This window comes from Aulonocara stuartgranti (assembly GCF_965226115.1).
Source record: "Aulonocara stuartgranti genome assembly, chromosome: 2".
NCBI lineage: Eukaryota > Metazoa > Chordata > Actinopteri > Cichliformes > Cichlidae > Aulonocara > Aulonocara stuartgranti.
This window is the reverse complement of record NC_138940.1, coordinates 32,237,329-32,259,183: the sequence shown is the minus strand read 5'-3', so window position 1 is coordinate 32,259,183 and position 21,855 is coordinate 32,237,329. Positions and strand designations below refer to the sequence as shown.

General features: G+C 42.4%; 1 protein-coding gene across 1 annotated transcript in view; it reads left to right on the top strand.

Annotated features, from left to right (window-relative positions):
* The window catches only part of dock2 (dedicator of cytokinesis 2), a 98,458-nt gene that overhangs the window by 26,867 nt on the left and 49,736 nt on the right, over positions 1 to 21,855 (top strand). The window contains exons 25-26 of the mRNA XM_082545652.1: positions 16,460 to 16,602; positions 21,742 to 21,837. Coding sequence (XP_082401778.1) covers positions 16,460 to 16,602; positions 21,742 to 21,837 — 239 coding nt within the window. The remainder of the gene's footprint in view (positions 1 to 16,459; positions 16,603 to 21,741; positions 21,838 to 21,855) is intronic.

The following is a 21,855-nucleotide window of genomic DNA, read 5'->3' as shown; positions in this document are numbered from 1 at the left end:
GTCACGGGCGATGTCAGCTGTCTGCTAAAGGAAAAGTGATATTGTACGTTTGTAGCTGATAAAACTGGAAGCCCTTCCAGAACTCTGTCATTAATGTGTCACTTTTTACCCAATTCCTTCTCTATTCGTAAATGATTTTCACCAGATTTTAAATGGCTACCGGGGACACATCATTTTATCAGTATTGTTCCTTTAAAGTGTACCACACATCGATGATCGCATACTGTGCACTAGCCTCATTCAACCCCCTGCCTCTGCTCAGCCCTATTATGTCTGTCTAATTCGCTTGTAGTGGGCTGATAAGTGGTAAATTCCCCTACAGAGGTCTGCTCGATGATGGATAGAGTGATCCTATGTTGTGCTGCTGTATAATATAGACTCAATAAATGGGTCCATAATCAGACCTCTGCAGTAAAAACTGATTAATTGGAGGCAGACAGTGAGTGAGTGAGTTTGAAACTGATATCAGTCTTAGTGACACTGAGAAAAGCTAGATGACATGCTGGGAAAGACGTATTTGAATCACGAACATTGCTCCCTGTGAAGCATCTCTGAAGCATTCTCATACACAACCTGCAAATATATTTGTATGCATTGGTTTCAGAGTAGCTGAGACTGTGTCTGAGTGTGAGTGTGTTTGCGAATCTGTGTTTGTGCAGTGGTGTATGCTAAGTGGTTGTGTGGACTGCTTTGAATGTTGTTTTTGAATAGTCCGTTGCTGTCAGCTGAGTCGGTATTCAGTTGAGGATATGGTTCTTTGGTATTGATCCTGGGTTAGATGATTGATTCCACAGGGGATGATGTGACAGGTTTGGCCCTCTGGCTTGCTGTCAACATGCTCAGAGTCACACAAGCGATCAAAGTGAAAGCAAAGGCAGTGTAGGGGCATGATGGGGAGGAAAACAGAAAGTGTGATACAGAGAAAAAGAGCTAACTTTTTGAGGGACAAAATACTGTCGATTGTGCCATACAAAGTTCTCTAATTACTGCCATGTTTTCTAAACTGCAAATGTCTGTTTAGCTGGACGACGTTGAAATGGACCTAGGCAGAGGCAGTGGAGAGGCTAGTTAAAAGGAAAGGTTGAGGAAGAGATTTTTCAAGGAGCAGGGCAGAAAAAGGAGCATTTAATAAGCTGACTAGAAAGAAAGGATAGAGGGTGACATGATTATTGCTAAAGGATGGTCAGGCAGAGAAGGATAGCTAAAGAATGGTAAAGATGGATGACAGAGGAATAGGGAGGAGATATGGCTTGTTGGAAAAAAAGAGTTAAGCGCACCATTGAATGGTAGTGTCAAGAGGAGAAAAAAATGGGATTAGGAGAGTATAAAAATGAAAAAAAGAGTTAGTGAGACCAGTAACTTCACTCGCGTTGCTATTAAACAGTCCAGAAATGATTAAAGTTTAAGCCCAGCTCACAATCAATATATAAGCAAATCTGCAAACTGTTGGTCAGTGATACCTTTTTCCTCTGCTGCTTTCTTTTCCTCCATATTTTGGCACAACGCTTTCATTTATTCTGTCATTTATACACTGGCCCTTTCCATCTCGATCCCTGCCTCACCAAATGAGACCTGACACTCAGTCTAATTGAGATGCATTTTAGCATTGGGATGCTAATAAGGAGGCTTGTATGCTAGTGTGCCATTTATCCAGGACGCTGAAATATGTAGCTGAGCTGAATTATATATTTATAATACCTAATGGCCTGTGGTGTCCTATCACTGTGCTGCAATACATATTTAATAATCCCAACTGTCTGAGCAAACCTACCTACCTCACTCTCCAGGGAAAAATGTCACACTGCTGACACCACTTCAGTGTAAGAGTGGTCAGATGATGGGAAAGGATGGTGGGTGTGTGAGTGTATGAATGTGACAGGAGATCAGTTCTTGTTCATGTTTGACACTTAGTGGAAATGACCAGTCTGATGAGGTTTATTTTTTATTATTATTATTTTTTTTATAAAACATAAAATCTGGAATGCAAGTATGCTTTAAATTTAGCACAAAAAGAAAGGAAATTTGTGTTTGGTCAATTATTTATTTGCTGTAAAATGTTTCTTGGTAATAAGTCTTATACTGTTGTTTATTTTCCCTTAAATGGTCCCACACTGGTAAGAAAAATGCATTTGTGGGTTGAGCAGCAGACCCACCAAACAGGACTCTTGTTTGGTGTTGTTTATTCAGTCGGATGATTGAAGTCTGAAGAAACAATATTGAAAATGTAACAGTTTATTAATTTAACAAACGGGGGACCCCAATAGCACTTGGAAGAAGCATAGATGGTAACAACAGCCTGGCACCTCTCCATCATGCTGGTCACCAGTGCACACTGCAGTGGGATGGTATCCCATTCTTCATCTGTCGCAAGTCAGCCAATGCGCTTGTGTTGGTCACAGAATAAGCTGTTTGGCATTGGCAAGGAAGATTTGGCAAGTTTATCATTGGCACAACCTACATACTCTACTCTGCTGTTCAACCCACAAATGGATTCTTCTTACAAACGTGGGAGCACTTCATGGAAAAAACACAAGCTTTACACAAGTAGAAGAATCATTGTTATAACAGAGAAACAATTGATCAAACATTTCATTACTTTTTGCTCTAAGTCTAGTAGTTTTTAACTACCATACTGAAATACTTAAAATACTTTTATGCACTGTTTTTGTATTCTGCACTTATTCTGCTAAATGCAGAAGTAAAGCATCCAGCAGAGTGCATTATTTATGATGAAGACCAGTCAGATGGTCACATGTATTAATTTTTCTCCAGTCCTAGATCTAGTTGTGCGATTGTGTTCAACTTGCTGATGTTGTCTGTCCATGTGTGCTTAACTCTTTGAATCTATGGGCAGTGTTTGAAGGGATAGGGATTTTTTTTCTCCCACTCAGAAATACTCCTGATTTATTCAGCATACGCTCCTGGGATTAAGGGTCTTGGCAAGCACATAGTGTATCCACACACAAACATGCACAATGCGCACATACCCGTGCTGGCAGACGCGCATAGATAGACATGTGCATCCTGTCATATGGGTTAATCTGGTTTTGAGACAAAATTAAATTTACAAGGCGCATTATGGCTCAATTTAGTCAAATTATTATGCCATGAGGCAATCGCTGTGACAGATTGAGAGCATCAGCACTGATAAAGGAAAAAAAAACAATGAGAGATCAGGGAGAGCAAAGAGCAGAGGGACAGGGGGATGAGCCTGTCATTTTGTTTGCCCACTCATTTCCCAAAGCTGGTCAAAGTCCTTTATTCCGTCCACTAACCTTCACGTTTTTTCTCAGCCAAACCTTCATTTCTCCAGCTTTCTCCATCTTCTGTCTGCACAGCTTGAAACAAGTTATGTCATTCATATTGTAGTATATATTAAACAGATTAAATTAAGCCCATATATTTGAGTGTAATGGCCATCTGCGAAGAACAGTTACAGCTGGGTGTAAAAATAACCCATAGTGCAAAAACTCAGAAAGCTGTCTGTGCTATGGTGCCTAAAATGATACATTCTTTAATTTTAATGTATCAATCTCTACAAATGGCATGAATCTCATTATATAAATTGCTTGTATTATACTGCCATGCATTATACAGTATTGTTGGCAATGTTCACACCCGTGTCTATATTTCTCCTGCTGTGATTACTTAACGGATGCATGTCAGAGCTTGATGAATATGGGAGACTGATGTACTGTACAGTTATTATCGTCAGGGTTTAATCAGTGCTGAGTGATCTCAGTTGTTCCTACACTCTCTGTCAATCAGCATTAAGGACAGGTCACATTAGGCCTCAGTTATAGCTGAATGTGGTTTCATACTTCTGGTTTCTAAGAGAGGTTTGAGTGACAAAGTTGTCAAGGGACCAAGAAGGATCTGGCTACAACTCTGTCTTATTTAAAAGCAGTAGTGAAAAGATTATATAAGATATACGTAACAGGATTAACCTGCAAGTGAGCCGGTGTTTGATTGCACCAGAAAAAGCTGCGTTTCTTTCATTATCAAAACAGCTGTTTGAGCTTAAATGTTTAAATTTCACAGGCTTACAGCAGCTTAAGGTGTGTGAGTACACTGATTTTTTTAAACCGTTTGCTTGGTGGTCCAGTAATCCCCAATGATTCCATATGCTTTATCTGTAGTTACATAGATATATTAAGACATGCTAACATTAAAAAAACATAATAGTCATATTGCTGTCCCGTCAGGCTGTCTCTAAGCACTGTTCTCAGTTCTGCTTCTTATGAGATGAAGTGTTTGTTTGCAGCATTTCTCTTCTCTTCTCTTCTCTTCTCTTCTCTTCTCTTCTCTTCTCTTCTCTTCTCTTCTCTTCTCTTCTCTTCTCTTCTCTTCTCTTCTCTTCTCCTGTATCATGCTCTAATGCATTATTTTATGCTGCGTTACGTTAAATTAGCTTTTGCTACATCACATTAAGTCTCGTGTCACGGCTTACTTTAAATGCAATGCGATAATGCCCGCAACCAACCAGCGAAGACTGACAGTCAAGCCTGTAGAGAATTAGCAATGTAAACTGGATTTGTAAACTGAAGGAGTGGCCTGCGTGTGGATAAATATGTGTGTTGGGCTTTTTGAGAGCAGGAGCCATCTGCCAAGCCATTTTTGACTGTTGTTATACACGCTGACCCAGAATAGCTGTGGTCATTGTAGAGCCTTGGGTCAATGGTTCAAAAGGTTAATGACAGAGAAAGAGGTAGCTGCTGTCGGTTGGTAATTTGTGAATGAGAGACATGGAAAAAAGGGATGGATGACATTTAATGGAGCAAAATGAAAGGAGTTCAATCATTTTGGGAAATGCCTCTGTCTCAAGGGCTCCCTCTGCCTCATTTATATTCTGATGCTTATTTCTGTGGGATAATCTCAGTGGAAACTGAATGCATACAAGGGCAGGAGAGGGACACACTCTGTGAACACTAATAATTCATTGTGTGAGCATGCGTTACTGTTAACTACAGATGAGAACCTGACAGAGCAGTATTGTATTGTAAATCATTGGGTTTCCACTTTACTGCTAACCTTCCAAATTTCGAAGGTTTCTGGGAGTATTTAAGACTGAATGATCCCTATTGAAGTTGTGGGCTATTGTATAGCATCAGTGATAACTGCAGAAGTGGATGCCATTGAAGATACCATGACAAAGAATTGCAACGTTTGAGTAAATTGGATAAACTATAATATAATCTGAACAAATACAAAGCAGGATTTAAAAACCAAGATCAGATATAGGCTTAGCTCGAGCCAGCAGCTTTGTGATGTATTACTCTCTGATTAGAGGGCACTGGGAATAAATCTGCCCATCAGTCAAAGCAGTGAGGTGGTTGACCACAAGGCTTTCATCTACATTGATCTGTTTTGGTTAAATTGATCAAAATGGTGTAGCAACTAATGCTACCAAGAGAGTAATTGGTCAGTCAATTTTATAGTCACATCGAACATGGAACAGGGGAGGAAGGCAGAGTTGAGTGGTGGCAATTAGTCTGTGACTCATAGAGGGTGACTAAGACAGGTGGAAAGAACGAGAAAAATAACAGACTGTGTGAAATATAGGGATAAATAAATAAAAGCAGCAACCCAAAACAGCACGCAAAGCATTAACTCATGATAATATCTGGTATATGGCATCCTTGTACTTGGTGCAAGTTTTTGTTTTTCAGGTAAACATGACAAAAATGCCCATTTCGTTTTGGACAAATCAGCAAATACCAACATATACTTGGTGTAATAAGGCTTTTTTGCTATAGTGGGATATCTTTATGTGTATATGTTCTGTATAATTGGAGAAAACCCTGAAGAATAGTCATTATATTCAAGAAAACCCCTTTTACTGAGAGATTGTGCACTTTTTCTGGGGTGATTTATATCAACCTCATAGCAGAAATCACAGTAAAAAATTGTAGTTGCAGGCATCTTCACCACTGTGTATCACCATCACTCACTAGTGTGCTTTATCATCTGTAACGTATTGGCCTGTAATTTTGGGAGAGCACTCATTCACACAGTCAAGGCAATCTTAAGCACCTCTTTTTTTTTATTCTGTCCTACTAAACCATTTTGAGATAGATTTTTTTTAAAGCTTTTTTAAATCATGCACGTCAAATATATTTTACTAACGCAGTGTATTGAGGCAGTAATTAAAAACAGGGAAGTGTGGACAGACAGGCACAGCATAAATACTCTCAACGGAAATGTACAGCTGTAAATTCGAAATGGGGTTTAAAGACGGAGTAGAAGAAAAGTGATGAAGGGGGGTGGAATACAAATGAAGGATGGAGGGAGAGTGGATGAGAGGAAACACCCATAGTGACACGAGAGAGACATTTAGTCATCACCAAGCGAGAAGACAGTTGGCCGCGTCCCAGCCCCCTATCAGCTCGCAAGATTTACTTGTCGTTGGGCCCCCAAACCTCATTATCGTCGTTTCTATCGCTCTATCTTCCTGCAAGCACAGTACAACAACCAGAGGAGGAAAGAAAAAGAGGATCGAGAGTAGGAGAAGGGAAACTCGGATTTACATGCCTCTTGGAAACTTATACGGCATCTCATTATCATGTGCGATAGTTTATTGTGTTTGACTGTCAAATGAGAAAAATGGAAAAGAGAAAGGATGAGCTGGCTGCTGAGCCATCAAAGCTGCTTTCCGTGTGGTGGCATGCCAGCATGGGTGCTTGTATGCTCTCACGAACTTGGTAATGCGAACACATAACCACCCTTTTACACAGGCACAAAGACATTCAAGCGCGTACACATCAAATAGTGGTGAAGGACCAAACCATACATATAAAGGACAATTCACACTTGGGCACACAGGCATCCATTGGTATTAAATAATCAAAGTCTGAGATTACAGCTAGAATAAATAGAAATTTTGAATTGAATATAGATGAGTACTTGAAGCTGTGCTGGTGTGTGCTTGGAATATGTTGCGTGTCGTGCTGCAGCACCTGTGTGTATGGGTTTGTGTGATGGCTAGAAAAAGGTTAAAATTCATGTCAATGTTTGCTGCAAGACCTTGATTTCCATTTGTTTTTCAGTGTCTGCTGGCGAGACTCTCGTCCACAGAATGGTAGAATTGATTTATTGCATTGTTGCACTGTAGGCTACAACTTGCAACATGCAACTAAATCATACAGGAAACAGGAATGAATAAGCTAGAAAAAAGTTAAAATTCATCTCCGTGTTTGCCGCAAGACCCTGATTTCCATTTGTTTGTCAGTGCCTGTTGGCAAAGTTCTCTTTCACAGCATGGCTGAATTGATTTATTACGTTGTTGGAGTGTAGGCTACAACATGCGACTAAATCATACAGGACACTTGAATGTAAAATAACAGGTGTGTTTTTAAAGTGCAAGCATTGTTGCATTTACCAATGTTAGTTTTAGTCATTGTAGTCTCGCTGATTCAGTACGAAATCAACGTTTTTTTCTCTCTCTTTCTCTTTTGCCTTTTCTTCCTCATTCCTAACATTTTTTTATTTACTTCCGCCAGATGGACACAGTTTTTTAGGTAGCAAGTAGTTTGTTTCAAGAAAACCCACCGCTGTTGGTCTGTGGGTTTGGGTTGTCTTATATGCTTTTGTATTGCGTAATCCAAGACTGACTACATGTTGCTGAGATAAGGCATAGCATCTATTACGGAACTCATTGTCCTTCTTGTGTTTGAGGACAGTTCCCATCAGCTTCGGCAATATGTTTAGAGTTGTTGTCATGCAGTAAAATGGATTTGGGAGCAGTTAAACGCATTGTGATAGCTACAAAGATGTAAAGATGTACTTACAGTCCCTAAAGGCTCAGAATTGCACAGTACTGTATTTCTATTGATTAAATGAAATACAGAGCTGGCAACGAGACAGACTGGATGATTGGTTTATAATTAATTGATTACAAACAGTAGTGACAGAGCTACAGAAGTGGAAGTGGAATAAACTGAATTAAGACACTTTGCATTAGAAACTGTATTATGGTAGAAAAGTACTCTAAGACCAATGATAATAGAAGATAGTCGTAGTCATAGACTCTTGAGGCCTTTGGGGGGGTTTTTTGCCAAGAAACTTTATCCACTAAAAATATCAGGTAGCTTAAATAAAACTTAGAAGAAAGACAGGAATGTTCCATGATATTTGATTGACTGAGACAGGACTCTTCCAGACACTCTAAACCAAGGCACAATGTACATTCCAAATTCCTTTAATTTTAAATATGTTTATATTGTCTAGGCTTTTGCCCCCTGGTAGGGTCTCCCATGGCAAATTGGCCCTGGGTGAGGGACCAGACAAAGAGCGATTCATAAGACCCTTATGAAAAGGACACCGAGGGAACAGTTTACCCTGCCCGGGATAGGGTTACCGGGGCCCCGCCCTGGAGCCAGGCCCGGGGAGGGTGCCCGAGGGCAAGCGTCTGGTGGCCGGGCCTTAGTCCATGGGGCCCGGCCGGGCACAGCCCGAAGAGGAGACATGAGCCCATCCTCCCGCAGGCCCACCACCCGCAGGAGGCGCCATAGGGGTCGGGTGCATTGTGTGCCGGGTGGCGGCCAGGAGCGGAGGCCCTGGAGGACTGACCCCCGGCTGCCAAGACTGGCAATAGGGACATGGAATGTCACCTCTCTGGTGGGGAAGGAGCCTGAGTTAGTGCGTGAGGTTGAGAGGTACCGGCTAGATATAGTCGGGCTCACCTCTACACATGGCTTGGGCTCTGGAACCAGTCTCCTGGAGAGGGGCTGGACTCTGTCTCAGTCTGGAGTTGCCCCTGGTGAGAGGCGGCGGGCTGGGGTGGGTATCCTAATATCCCCTCGGCTTGCTGCCGGTACGTTGGGGTTTTTCCCGGTGGACGAGAGGGTTTGTTCCCTGCGCCTTAGGGTCGGGGAACGGGTCCTGACTGTCATCTGCGCTTATGCGCCGAGTGGCAGTTCAGAGTACCCAGCCTTCTTAGAGTCCCTGGGGGGGGGGGGGTGCTGGAGGGTGCTCCACCTGGAGACTCTGTTGTCCTGCTGGGAGACTTCAATGCTCACGTGGGTAACGACAGCGAGACCTGGAGGGGCGTGATTGGGAGGAACGGCCTCCCTGATCTGAACCCGAGCGGTGCTCTGTTATTGGACTTCTGTGCTAATCACAGTTTGGCCATAACGAACACCCTGTTCGAACATAAGAGTGTCCATAAGTGCACGTGGCACCAGGACGCTCTAGGCCGTAGGTCGATGATCGATTTTGTAATCGTATCAGCAGATCTGCGACCATATGTTCTGGACACTCGGGTAAAGAGAGGGGCTGAGCTGTCAACTGATCACCACCTGGTGGTGAGTTGGATCAGGTGGCGGGGGAAGACGCTGGACAGACCTGGTGCACCTAAACGCGTAGTGAGGGTGTGCTGGGAACGTCTAGCAGAGGCCCCAGTCCGCGAGATCTTCAACGCACACCTGCGGCAGAACTTCAACAGCATTCCGAGGGAGACTGGGGACATTGAGTCCGAATGGACCATGTTCAGCGTCTCCATTGCCGAAGCTGCTGCATTGAGCTGCGGCCGCAAGGTGGTTGGTGCCTGCCGTGGTGGTAATCCCCGAACCAAATGGTGGACACCAGAGGTGAAGGGAGCCACCAGGCTGAAGAAGGAGTCCTATCGGGCTTGGTTAGCCTGTGGGACTCCGGAGGCAGCCGACAGGTATCGACAGGCCAAGCGGAATGCGGCTCGGGCAGTGGCTGAAGCAAAAACTCGGGTGTGGGAGGAGTTCGGAGAGGCCATGGAAAAAGACTTTCGGACTGCCTCGAAGAGATTCTGGCAAACCGTCAGACGTCTCAGGAGGGGAAAGCGGTGCTCTACCTGCACTGTGTATAGTGCTGGCGGAGCGCTGCTGACGTCGACTGAGAAAATTGTCAGGCGGTGGAAGGAATACTTCGAGGACCTCCTTAATCCCACTGACACGTCTTCCGAGGAGGAAGCAGAGTCTGGGGATGAGGGGAATGACCCGCCAATTTCCGGGGGCGAGGTCACTGAGGCAGTTAAACAACTCCTTGGTGGCAGAGCCCCTGGTGTTGATGAGGTCCGCCCCGAGTTCCTGAAGGCTCTGGACGTTGTAGGGCTGTCCTGGTTGACACGCCTCTGCAATGTTGCGTGGAGATCAGGGGCAGTACCTGTGGATTGGCAGACCGGGGTGGTGGTCCCCATCTTTAAGAAAGGGGACCGGAGGGTGTGTTCCAACTACAGGGGGATCACACTCCTCAGCCTCCCTGGGAAAGTCTATGCCAGGGTGCTGGAAAGGAGAGTTCGTCCGTTAGTCGAACCTCGGATACAGGAGGAACAATGCGGTTTTCGTCCTGGTCGCGGAACACTGGACCAGCTCTTTATCCTCTCCAGGATACTTGAGGGTTCATGGGAGTTTGCCCAACCAGTCTACATGTGTTTTGTGGACTTGGAGAAGGCATTCGACCGTGTCCCTCGGGGTGTCCTGTGGGAGGAGTTGCGGGAGTATGGGGTGTCTGGCCCATTGCTACGGGCCATTCGATCCCTATACAACCGTTGCAAGAGCTTGGTTCGCATTGCTGGCAATAAGTCGGACTCGTTCCTGGTGGGTGATGGGCTCCGCCAGGGCTGCCCTTTGTCTCCGGTTCTGTTCATAATTTTTATGGACAGGATTTCTAGGCGCAGCCAAGTGGCGGAGGGCTTTCGCTTTGGTGGCCTCAGAATCTCATCTCTGATCTTTGCAGATGATGTGGTTCTGTTGGCTTCATCGAGTGAGGGCCTCCAGCTCGCACTGGAACGGTTCGCAGCCGAGTGTGAAGCAGCGGGAATGAGGATCAGCACCTCCAAATCTGAGGCCATGGTTCTCAGCCGGAAAAGGGTGGAGTGCCCACTCCGGGTCGGGGATGAGTTCCTGCCCCAAGTGGAGGAGTTCAAGTATCTCGGGGTCTTGTTCGCGAGTGATGGGAGAAGGGAGCCGGAGATCGACAGACGGATTGGGGCTGCAGCTGCAGTAATGCGGACGCTGCACCGGTCCGTCGTGGTGAAGAGGGAGCTGAGTGTAAAAGCGAAGCTCTCAATTTACCGGTCGATCTACGTCCCTACCCTCACCTATGGCCACGAGCTGTGGGTAGTGACCGAAAGAACGAGATCGCGGATACAAGCGGCAGAAATGAGCTTCCTCCGAAGGGTGGCTGGCCTCTCCCTTAGAGATAGGGTGAGAAGTTCGGCCATCCGGGAGGGGCTCAGAGTAGAGCAGCTGCTGCTCCACATCGAAAGGAGCCAGCTGAGGTGGTTCGGGCATCTGACAAGGATGCCCCCTGGGCGCCTCCTGGGTGAGGTGTTCCAGGCATGTCCCACCGGGAGGAGGCCCCGGGGCAGACCCAGGACACGCTGGAGAGATTATATCTCTCGGCTGGCCTGGGAACGCCTTGGTATTCCCCCGGATAAGCTGGAGGAGGTGGCTGGGGAGAGGGAGGTCTGGGCCTCTTTGCTTAGGCTGCTGCCCCCGCGACCCGGCCCCGGACAAAGCGGATGAAGATGGATGGATGGATGGATGGATGTCTATTCTGTAAAATAGTCAGATGTCTATTCATATTAAAGTACAGAACTCACCTGCTTGCTGCTACTACTGCACATTCACCCAATGTATATACTATTATATATATATATAATGTTCTTCCTCTACCCCCCCATTTTTGCACATGTCGAGGAGCGTGTCAGGCTACATTTCACTGTGTGTTATACTTGTATAACTATGCATGTGACAAATAAAGAACCTTGAACCTGAACCTTGATTGTACCACCAATCTGAGCCTCATTAGCATAAAAGGAAGGTTTTGTAGGTATGAAGACAAACGTTTTCCTTCAGGGTCAGAGTGTTAGGTCAGAAACCTAGACAAAGTGTTTTTTTAACAGTAAATAGCCATTATTTTAAATGCCCTGTTAAAGAATGGCCTAGACCTGGAGCTGCACCCCATGGTCACTGATGTTCTTACAAGACTGGAGGCCCCGAGGACCAAAATGTAGTTCAAAGAAGTCTCTGAGAGAGCTGCTGTTCAGACAGAGGCAGCAGATATTAACATTCCTGATGTTATTCCAGGCCAAGCAAGGTAAAAAAGAAATACCTGCAAAGTTAAAGGCACTGCTCTGCATCGGTGATTGAAGACTATCAGGCACACAGTCTGAAGGACCATAACTAAGGCAGCGTGTACTTCATTTATATGCTTGCATTAAAAAGTTCTATACGTGATTTGAAAAGAAAGTAAAATAAAAACAGACAATTGTCACTCACAGATCTATCAAAGGATGTCACAGAAGAGCAAGCTATTATGGTACTCTTATTTATCAGTTTTATGAATTTTAAGATGGGACATAGCTGCTGACTGAAATGGCTCTACATACACGAGCTCAGCATAGGTTTTGCAGATTTTGTTCAGGGTGTATCAAAAAGAACCATCTTATTTCAAAAGGCTATATTTCTTTTCAGCTGGGGGTAAATTTTAAAATACTTGGCTGAATATAAAGTGTTATATACAGAACTTAAGACGTTCACAAGTGCTTAGTAGTAGTAGTAGTTATAGACTGAACTGAACTTAAGAATAGTGATTTTCAGTCTAACTTTTTCACATTTTTGAAGCTTTTCAGCCTGACTTTTACTCCTTTTTTTCTTCTCCTTTTTTCCAGCTTTTGTATTTGCTTTAAACTACACTGAAAATGGACTGTGCAGTGCTTTTATGTTATTATTGGCCACTCAGTTCAATTCAATTCAGTTCAATTCAATACAATTCATTTTTATTTATATAGCGCCAAAACACAACAACAGTCACCCCTAGGCACTTTATATTGTACAGTATATCCTATAATAATAGATGCAATCCAAGCACTCTACACTAAAAACAACACTTACCACTTTCTCTACATCACATCACATTACATCCAAGACTGTTAACTTGGATTCAACAGTTAACCGACCATGCATTGCATGTCTTTGGACTTTGAGAGGAAACCAGACAACCCAGACAAACCCCAGGCAACCACAGGGAGAGCATGCAAACTCCAAGATTTGAACCCAGAACCTTTCTCCTGTGTGACAGTATTAATCACTGCACCATCTTTTTTTAGCTACAAGTACGTTATTTAAACAGAGATAGACTTTATTAGTTACACACTGCTCAAATTCTGGGTAAATTACTGCAGCACAAGGGCCAGGTTAATTAATTATTTAGAACAGAATAAATTACAGATGTATTAGAAAAATTAACAAAAATATATAATGTACAAATAAAAAGCCAGCATACTATACAAAACTACTCAGTGTGCTCTAAGTCGAGTTAGTCACTTCCTTTGTCCTTCACAGCACTGGGTCAGGGTTGGCTTACGCCTCAAAACTTGCTGTGTTGGTTGTGTTTCCATAATGGGACATGTCAAAGTAATGCAACACAGGTTACTCTATGAACGCCTCCCACCTCATCTTCTCGCCATTTCACGTTCTCTCCTGAGAACATGTTTCACCCAAAATATCAACTGGGTTCATTTGTTAGATCAATAAAGCAGCAGGTGGCTTTGGGGTTATTTCACCAGGGAGTAAAGTGCACAGGTCCACTGGTTTAATGTTAGATCCAAGCCAGAAGGCAGATGGATTAATTCCCAAGCCAGATCACACAACCTTTCTGCTATAAAACACAACTCATTGTTTTCGCTGTCTGAAAGGACAAAGATGATGAGTTTCTGCTTTGATGGATTAAACAGATTTAGCAGGGTTGCTAAAATGCAATGCTCACAGAATCTAAACCACCATCCTCCACCTTTCTAAAAGCCAACACAAGCCGTTAGGCCATCCTGTTTCATTTTTTGTGACACAAGCTTTTTCTTTTCTTTTTCTTTTAGCCACAAACAGACTGATTTGTAACTGCAAAACTCTGCTCTGCATCTCCAAACCTATATGCAGATTGTCTTAATGCACTCACAAACTGGAAATTATTTGTGCAAATGTTATTCATTTATTCATTAAATGCTTTACACAGCTGCAGATCTCCTTTCAGATTCAAAAATTAAATCTATTTGTTCAGATATTTTTACATATTCACTGATTTAAATATTAAATGTCTTGGCACATTCGAATATAGTGATGCACAGCAACAATACTCTTGGCTGGAGTCTCCTCCCTCCATCTTTGAGTCATTGAGGGCATTCGGTGACGCATGCATTTTCCCTTTTTGATTCCCCTTCCTCTCTTCATGTTTGTGTGATAAAGTGAGTGTTGGGATGAGGATCCACTCAGCAGGCCTATAAGGCTTAGCTCAGTTATTAATGGAACTAACGAGCATCAGCCCAAATGAGCTTTTAATGGGCTCTGTCTACCTGCAGCTACAAAGAGAGGGATGGAGTGGAGGTGGTGGGGGGGGGGGGCAAAAGGATGGATGCAGAAAAGACAAAGGGTGAGGTCAAAGTATTTAAGCAGAAAAATAGATAGGATCAGTTAATGTTAGATTCCAGTAGGGTGGCAGTTTTCTTAAATACCGGCAATTAATGGTTAAACATTTATTTAACTCTGACTACAAGGTGGTTTGCCTAACTTTTACTGGCTTCAAAAAGTATTAGAGGTGAATTCCTGAAGGATGCCTTCCTTAGAGGAACCTTTCCAGACATTTCTGCTGATGACCTGTGTGGGTCCAGCTTCTATTATGGACAGGCATTTCATTATCACCTTAACTATTGCTTTTTGCCCTTTGTCAGCTGAGATAGGATCAGCCCCCCTCGTGACCCTATGCAGAATAAGCAGTTAATAAAATGGATGGATGGATTTCATTATTAATGGAAATGGTTCTTTTTTCATACCTGTGAAGGGATCATTGGTTTTAGTTCACTTTGGTACACTATCAAATTCAACTTAGGAACTTGAGACTCATTACTTCCTCCTCATAGCTTTTGCATAATAAAAGTTGGGTTGTTGTTTTTTTTGCTTTTTCAAATTAATTCAGGTAAACTTGCCTCATGACCTCTAAATAATTTTAGGTCTGTCATTCATATGGTGAAGTCAGGCTCAGGCTACAGAACTTCTTCATTTAGGTACTAAATGCCAAGGTTCAGCAACATTGGCTCACAGTGAGAAAATCCCAAATTAAGTTCATTTTCCTGTTGCTTCACCCTTGACAATACAAAGGCTTAATGCTACAGTTGGTCTCTAGGCACTCCACAATAGCAGCTCTGAGAACTTAAAAGAAGTTGAATGTCGACCATATATTTCCATACAAGGTTCTTATCTGCATACCTGTGTGTAGTAAAAGCAAGTTTTCCGAGGCATAGCAATGAATTTTAAGGTGAATCACCTTACTATTTAATTCAGTAAAATCTTTGCAAATTCATTGAAAAGCTGGAATGACATTTTAAAGTCTGTCTTCTATTAGTCTAAAACAGGCTGTGAAGTCTGTAAAGAACATGGTCCAAATCCACAGTAGAATTTCATGTCTTCACACTTTGGCCTTTCTTCTTTCTTTCTGTCAGGTTTCAAGAAAGTTGATCTTTTAGTTTCTGTGTAATCCTGATAGAAAAATGTGGCTGGTTGCTCATGGGAAATAACTGGTTTGATCCTTTAATAGTCAGTACTTGTATTTATCTGTTACAGCATTCTTGGTCCTGCCTTCGGCCTCACCATTAAAACATCAAAAGGCAGAAAATTTGTATTTTCTAGCAGGACAACTACCCACCAAGTTTACTGACAAATTGCATCCTTGAATAATCTTAGACTAATAGATTTCAAGAAAATGTGTTGTTTACTGCTTTGTTAAGTGTAGTAAAAACTTGTTTTATTTATTCACATTTCTTTTTGCTTCACTTTCTACTGCAATACATTGCTACTTTTGTAGTTCCCTATAAATCCCAAAATGACTTTGAACAACTGCCAGAGAAGAGCTGCGAGAGATGTATGATTAGGCACAGATGTGAGTGCATACTGTTATAAGACTAGTGACTGTTTTTAATGCTCTTGCTGCTCAAATGTTGGTAAATTTAATGTGTTTAATTCATTCCATTGTATTTGGAATCAAAGATTTGGATTCGTCAGAAAAATGGGAAAGAGAAAATAATAGTTCGGTGATTGATGTGTTGACTGTATCTAACAAAGCAGTGCACTGAACTGTAAATCGACACTTGATTGATATCACTCCACTGTTCAGTCTGGGGTGAGGTTTGAATTTCTTCTCCATGGTCCAGTGGCATCATTACTCATTGCTGTGTGGCTGCAGCAGTCTCCACAGGTGTTTGATTGGTTTTTCAGAGAGGAATAACACTGAAGTAAATTTTTATGGTCTGTCTTTTGATATATATAAATGTAAACAGTTTAAAACTCCAAAGGACTAAATTTTTAACAATCTTCCTGCCATATCCTGCATTATGCTGATTTTCCTTTATGTTTTCTGTTGCTTTAAACTATCTGTCTTTGGCCACCGTGTTTAGTGTTGTGCTCTTACTTATACTCTTTGCCTTTTGTTCCTACAGAATGCCGTGATGTGTTGTTACCCCTGATGTTGCGGGAGCTGAGTGGGGCACTGGTCACAATGGCTGACGGCCCACACGATGAGAGGAAAAGCAGTTTGGAGCTCCTCAACAACATCCTCGAAGTCCTCAGCAGGAACAATGTGGTGAGACACAACGCAACCATTTATATAAAACACTGATCTCATCTCTCATTTGTGGAGAGGATTAAGGGTACAGTTAATTTAATCTTTATGCAGCTGGTCTTTTCCCACACTTGTTGTTCTGTGTGACTTCGTATACAGCCAAGTCCCACAGCCACAAGCCATTACAGAGCTTTTTCTGTCCAATCTCTCTACGTTGCCACTCGCTTCCCTGTTTTCTTGTTTCTTTCACTTTGATGATTTCTGTGTAATTGTAGCAAATATGCTGTAGCAATAATTACCCTTCATAACAGCAGTCCCAGTTTCCCACAGATACAATCAAATGTCAGTGGGAAACAAAAATCAGATCCTAATTTCACTCAAGTGACTTGACCTAATCTTTGGAACCATCAATAACTCCAGAGTTTATGTAGAGACAATAAACATATATCGAATGGTGAAAGGTCAGGCAGAAATGTACAATCTTCATTTATAGTAAAGATTGTTTTAGGCCAAGCAGACAGTTCAGCAGAATCTGATGAGACACTGAACCTACGGGGTATCATTTTGTCGGAAAATTCGTCTATCTTACCTCCATCATCTTTGCAGAAATGTGAGTGTAAAAATGATCCAGTCCACAGATTAGATGAAATTTCCTTTGTCTCTTTTTACTGGATCTCCTCGCTAATTGGATAAATTGAAACTAGCCCGGAGCTCTGTTTCATCCCAGTTGAATCTACAGAAAAACCATAAGCTGTTTTGTCTCCAGCCATCCTCTCATGTAATGAAGCTAGCCTTGACTAGGGATGGGTATCGTTTAGGTTTTATCCGATACCGGTGCCAAATCGGTACTTTTGAAACGGTGCCGGTGCTTAAACGGTGCTCAAACCGGTGCTTAAAGAATGGAGAACACAAAATTGGTCCAAAAACCTCTCATGTTCAGCTGTTTTTTGTAAAAAGATAACAATGTTAGCCTTTTCTGCAGCTATGGGGCATATATGGTATCACTCTTGGCTGGAAGCAGTGCTTAAACAATGGAAAAAACACAAACTTTGTCCAAAAACCTCTCATGTTCAGCTGTTTCCCTCTTTTTCTTTGGTCATTTTAGCCTTTTTGGCCAGGGTGAAGGGAGTATCTGCCATCAAACAAGAAGACAGCCGCATGTAGCTATGATGATGTTTGCTAGTTCACCTTACATGCATTAATGTAATAACGTGGTTAGCCTACTCAACGTAAATTACACGAACAACATTAAGCTACTCACGCAGAGAAGAACGGCTGCTGCTGCCATCATCATCCATCATCATTTCTGCTACACTGGCAGGGCTAGGAGGCAGGACTCTCCTCTTCGTGTTTTTGGGTATGTTGCTAACTCCGGGTCCGATAACAGGCACCACACCGCAGTAGATGCGCTCGGTGTGAGGTCTCGCAGCAAGCTATCAAATACAGCGCATTTCTTGGTTTTTGAAAAAAAAAACGCTATGCGTCGCCAGGTGTTTCATCGGATTCGAGGTGTTACCTCCTTTGACAGTATCAGCTTAAAGCACTTGTTGCAGGCTGCTGAGTTTGCATCTTTTGCTGTGAAGTACAGCCAGACTGTTGACCGCTTCACTTTGGACATTTTTAATCTGTAGCTCTGCATAAAAGAACGTACGTACCTAGCCCCGCCTACTATCCTCGGAAACGTAAAATGATTGGCTAGAAGTGTATCACAGCTCAGGAAAAAAAAGCACCGAAATAAAGCACCGAAATGTGCGCTGCTTTTCGGTCTGGTTACTACCGTTTATGTCAGAATCGGTGCCATCATGGCACCGGACACCGGTACCCATCCCTAGCCTTGACCAATTAGAATTTATTTGATTTTGGTTCGCACGTGTTGCTGCATGTTTGTATGTTGAAACAAAATGCAGTTAGCTCTTTAGTTCAACACTTAATACTGTATAAACACGCAGACGCACACACACATACATAAATGTAAAACAAATAGATCACCAGCATCTAGCTCAAGGCTTTTTAATTGCTTCTGCAAGTTGTTGACAGCATGCCGAGTCTTTGAAGTGAAGGTATGCCTTTTTTGGCTCTATTTATTTGGATGAGCTAATGAAGCATGTGCCAGTGGAAGACAGATAGTGAGAGAAGAGAGCAAGTTAATGAATGAAGTGGAGTGGAGTGAATTTGATGAGATGAATTTGCGGTGGTTGAGATATGAAAACAAATGCAGGTGGTGACAGAGTGTTGAAAGGACATCACAAGTTGAAATTCGGTCTTGTCTGGATCACAAAACCAGTGACGCACAGCCTCATAGCGTTTTTCCATCAAACTACACAAGGACAAAAAAGTTTGCTATAGAATGACGTTATTGTTTGAGGCTGAGCACTGTTTATGGGCATGCAGAGAGGCTGAACAAACAATATGAAAACAGAGGATTAACAACTAAACACACAGTGATTTCATAGATAATGTGTCAACCGTGTTTTACAATGAAAAAATAGTCATGGGAGACAGAAAACAGGTGCAAGATCTAAGAAAAACAACAGAAGTAGAGGAGGAAGAGGTGATAGGAGATGAGTTTTGCCTCCTCTCTACTTTTCTGCTCCTTGTCTCCTTTGTTTTTCACCCTTCTGTCTTCCTCGCTCTGGGTGGTACCTGATTAAATTGTCACACAACAGATGTCTTCGAACCAAAGAGAGGGGGAGAAATACAGGTTGAGGAGTGGAGATAGAAGAGAAGATGTCACTATAGACATATGCTCATATCTCTGGAAGAGTTTGCATTGAATGTATTCACAAGTAACTTTTGTATATGATAATGTTGCTTTTTTCTGTTCTATAACGGCAAATCAGTGTTTTCAGTTTATATCTAGTTGCTCGGGGAGAAGATAAACCAGCTGGCTACAGTTGGAGATAAACAGAAATGAAACTTTAGAAGAAGAAAGGAGCATTTGTGACTCTCATCTTTCAGCTTCCTGTTCTGAGAAACCCTTTCCAGGGGACCAAAATACCTACAGTGAGCTAAAAAGATTTAAGCTTATTTAGGATCCACAGCTGTGCCTCAGTTTTACTATATGAGTGTGTGTGAGGTAGATGGAAATAGTATGCAAGATGACATACACACATTTAGACAGTTGTTTATTTTGTCTATGTCCTCTGGCTGTGAGTCAGCGCATTTCATGTGATACAATCATATCTACCTGATTCTCATCAGACCCTGCTGCCATCAGGCCATTGCACATGCACACAGCTGCACTGATAAAACTTTGAAGCTGACTTATTTAATTTTTTTACCTTCCTCTGTTATTTTTGTACCCTCCCTCTGTTATTTTTGTACCCTCCCTCTTCTTTTCATGCATTGCTGAACGCCTCATACAGGAATATACACACAAAATAAACACACACGTACACAAACAAACTGACACACACACTGGGACTAACAAGGGCTTAAAAACACACACACACACACACAGATGCACCCTGCAGTATTAGTACTAAGGTGTGTCTGAATGTAGCCGATGCTTCATTGGTGAGTTACTACCCCCAGGCAAGTCTGAGTCAGCGTCCATTGACCGCCTTTACTGTGGCAGAGTGTGCTTGTGTGTGTCCCTGTTTTTCTTTTTTCCCTGTGCACATGCACTGGATCCATAATGAGATTAGATATTTTACATATACATATATGCTTTCAAGAGATGCCTTTTTCCTGTTTGGTATGCATTTCTCTTAACTTGCAGTCTGAAGGTTTTTTTTCTGTACACAGTAATAGATGGGCATAGTTTCACTCTCCCATAAGCTTGCTTATGGGAGAATCTGGAAAGTACAGCAAGCTATACACGCATGCACACACACACACACACACACACACACACACACACACACACACACACACACGTGAACTAGTGAATGAGACTTAGCAAATGCCATTCGACTCCAGCTGCTTGTGTCAAGAACGTCTGTCAATCAACACAACCGCGCCCCTAACTCAATTATCCAGGTGGATGAGTTTTTAAAAAATGACCCCACTCAGAGTTGGTGTAAAGGAGGAAATATCCATAGAGGCCCAAACTGATTTTTTTATGTTTTTTTCAGGCTGTAAATATTCTTTTTAATGCTGCAAAGTTTGACTGGGAGTCTAGAGAAAGCCTCGAGTTGCACTGCAGTTGCATTAAAAATCACCCTCCAGAATGTATATATTTCATGAAGTGTATATAAAGTAAAATGTACACTGAGAGTTGAATAATTTGTGCTATCTGAAGTGCTTTTATGATAATATGTATAGATGTATAGATGTAAGGCTGTGTTAAGTTAAGTAATATTATTTTTCAAGGTCAGAAATGACCCTGCAAGTCCAGCTGCAGTTAGTTCACTGAATAAAGTAGGAACAAGACCAATTAAAGGAGAGCTGACATTACTGGGACACTTTGAATCGAGTCAGTTTAATATTTAGGCTTTGAGCTTTTTGTTCTTTAAACCTGCAGACTTTCTCTAAGGTTTAAACAGGCATCTGACCTGAACAGGTCTGGGCACAGAGATCAACTCTTAAAAACATTTTATCCCCTTTGTTTAATTCTGGAAGGATAAAAGAAAAAGAAACATGGCAGGGGAGTGGCTTCAAAGGGAATGGAAATATAGGAATAGGAAAGTAGGTCTGCACTGAAAAAGTCTACATTCACGTGTCAAAAATCCTTTTGCAGTTCATTCATCTACACTGAGGATGATTAAGTAAATGTCCTGGTGAGGCATTTCAGAAAAGTTAAAAGACTTTAAACTTTTATATTCAGAAAACATTTTTTCTCTTTCTTCAAGTGTTTGGTCCACCGTGCATTCAGAACCATAGCCATGATTTGTACTCTGCAATTCTGGCTGTTTTCACGCTCAGCATAGTTAATTCAAGGGCAGAACACCTACACAGATAAAATGCTCAAGTAATCTTAAGTTTTGTAAAGAGAAGAAGTTCTGGGGTATCCCCACAAGTAGTACTAAAGTTATGCCTGAGTGAATAATGTTTGAAAAGGGCAGGAGCTGCTCTGCATCTGTCTGTGTATCTATTTTTTTTCTTTTGATCTGAGAAAATCTAACAATCTCCTGTGTATCTCTGTGTTTTTCTCCATATCCCTCTCTCTGTGCTTCTCTTTCCCCTCCACCATACACCTATACTCTGACTTGCTATCAGGGGGACACCTTCCAACATATCCAAGACATTGTAGTATCTCTGCTACGGGTCATCAACCAGACAGTCATCACCATGGGTCGAGAGCACGCTCTGATTGTAAGTACTTTACAAGTA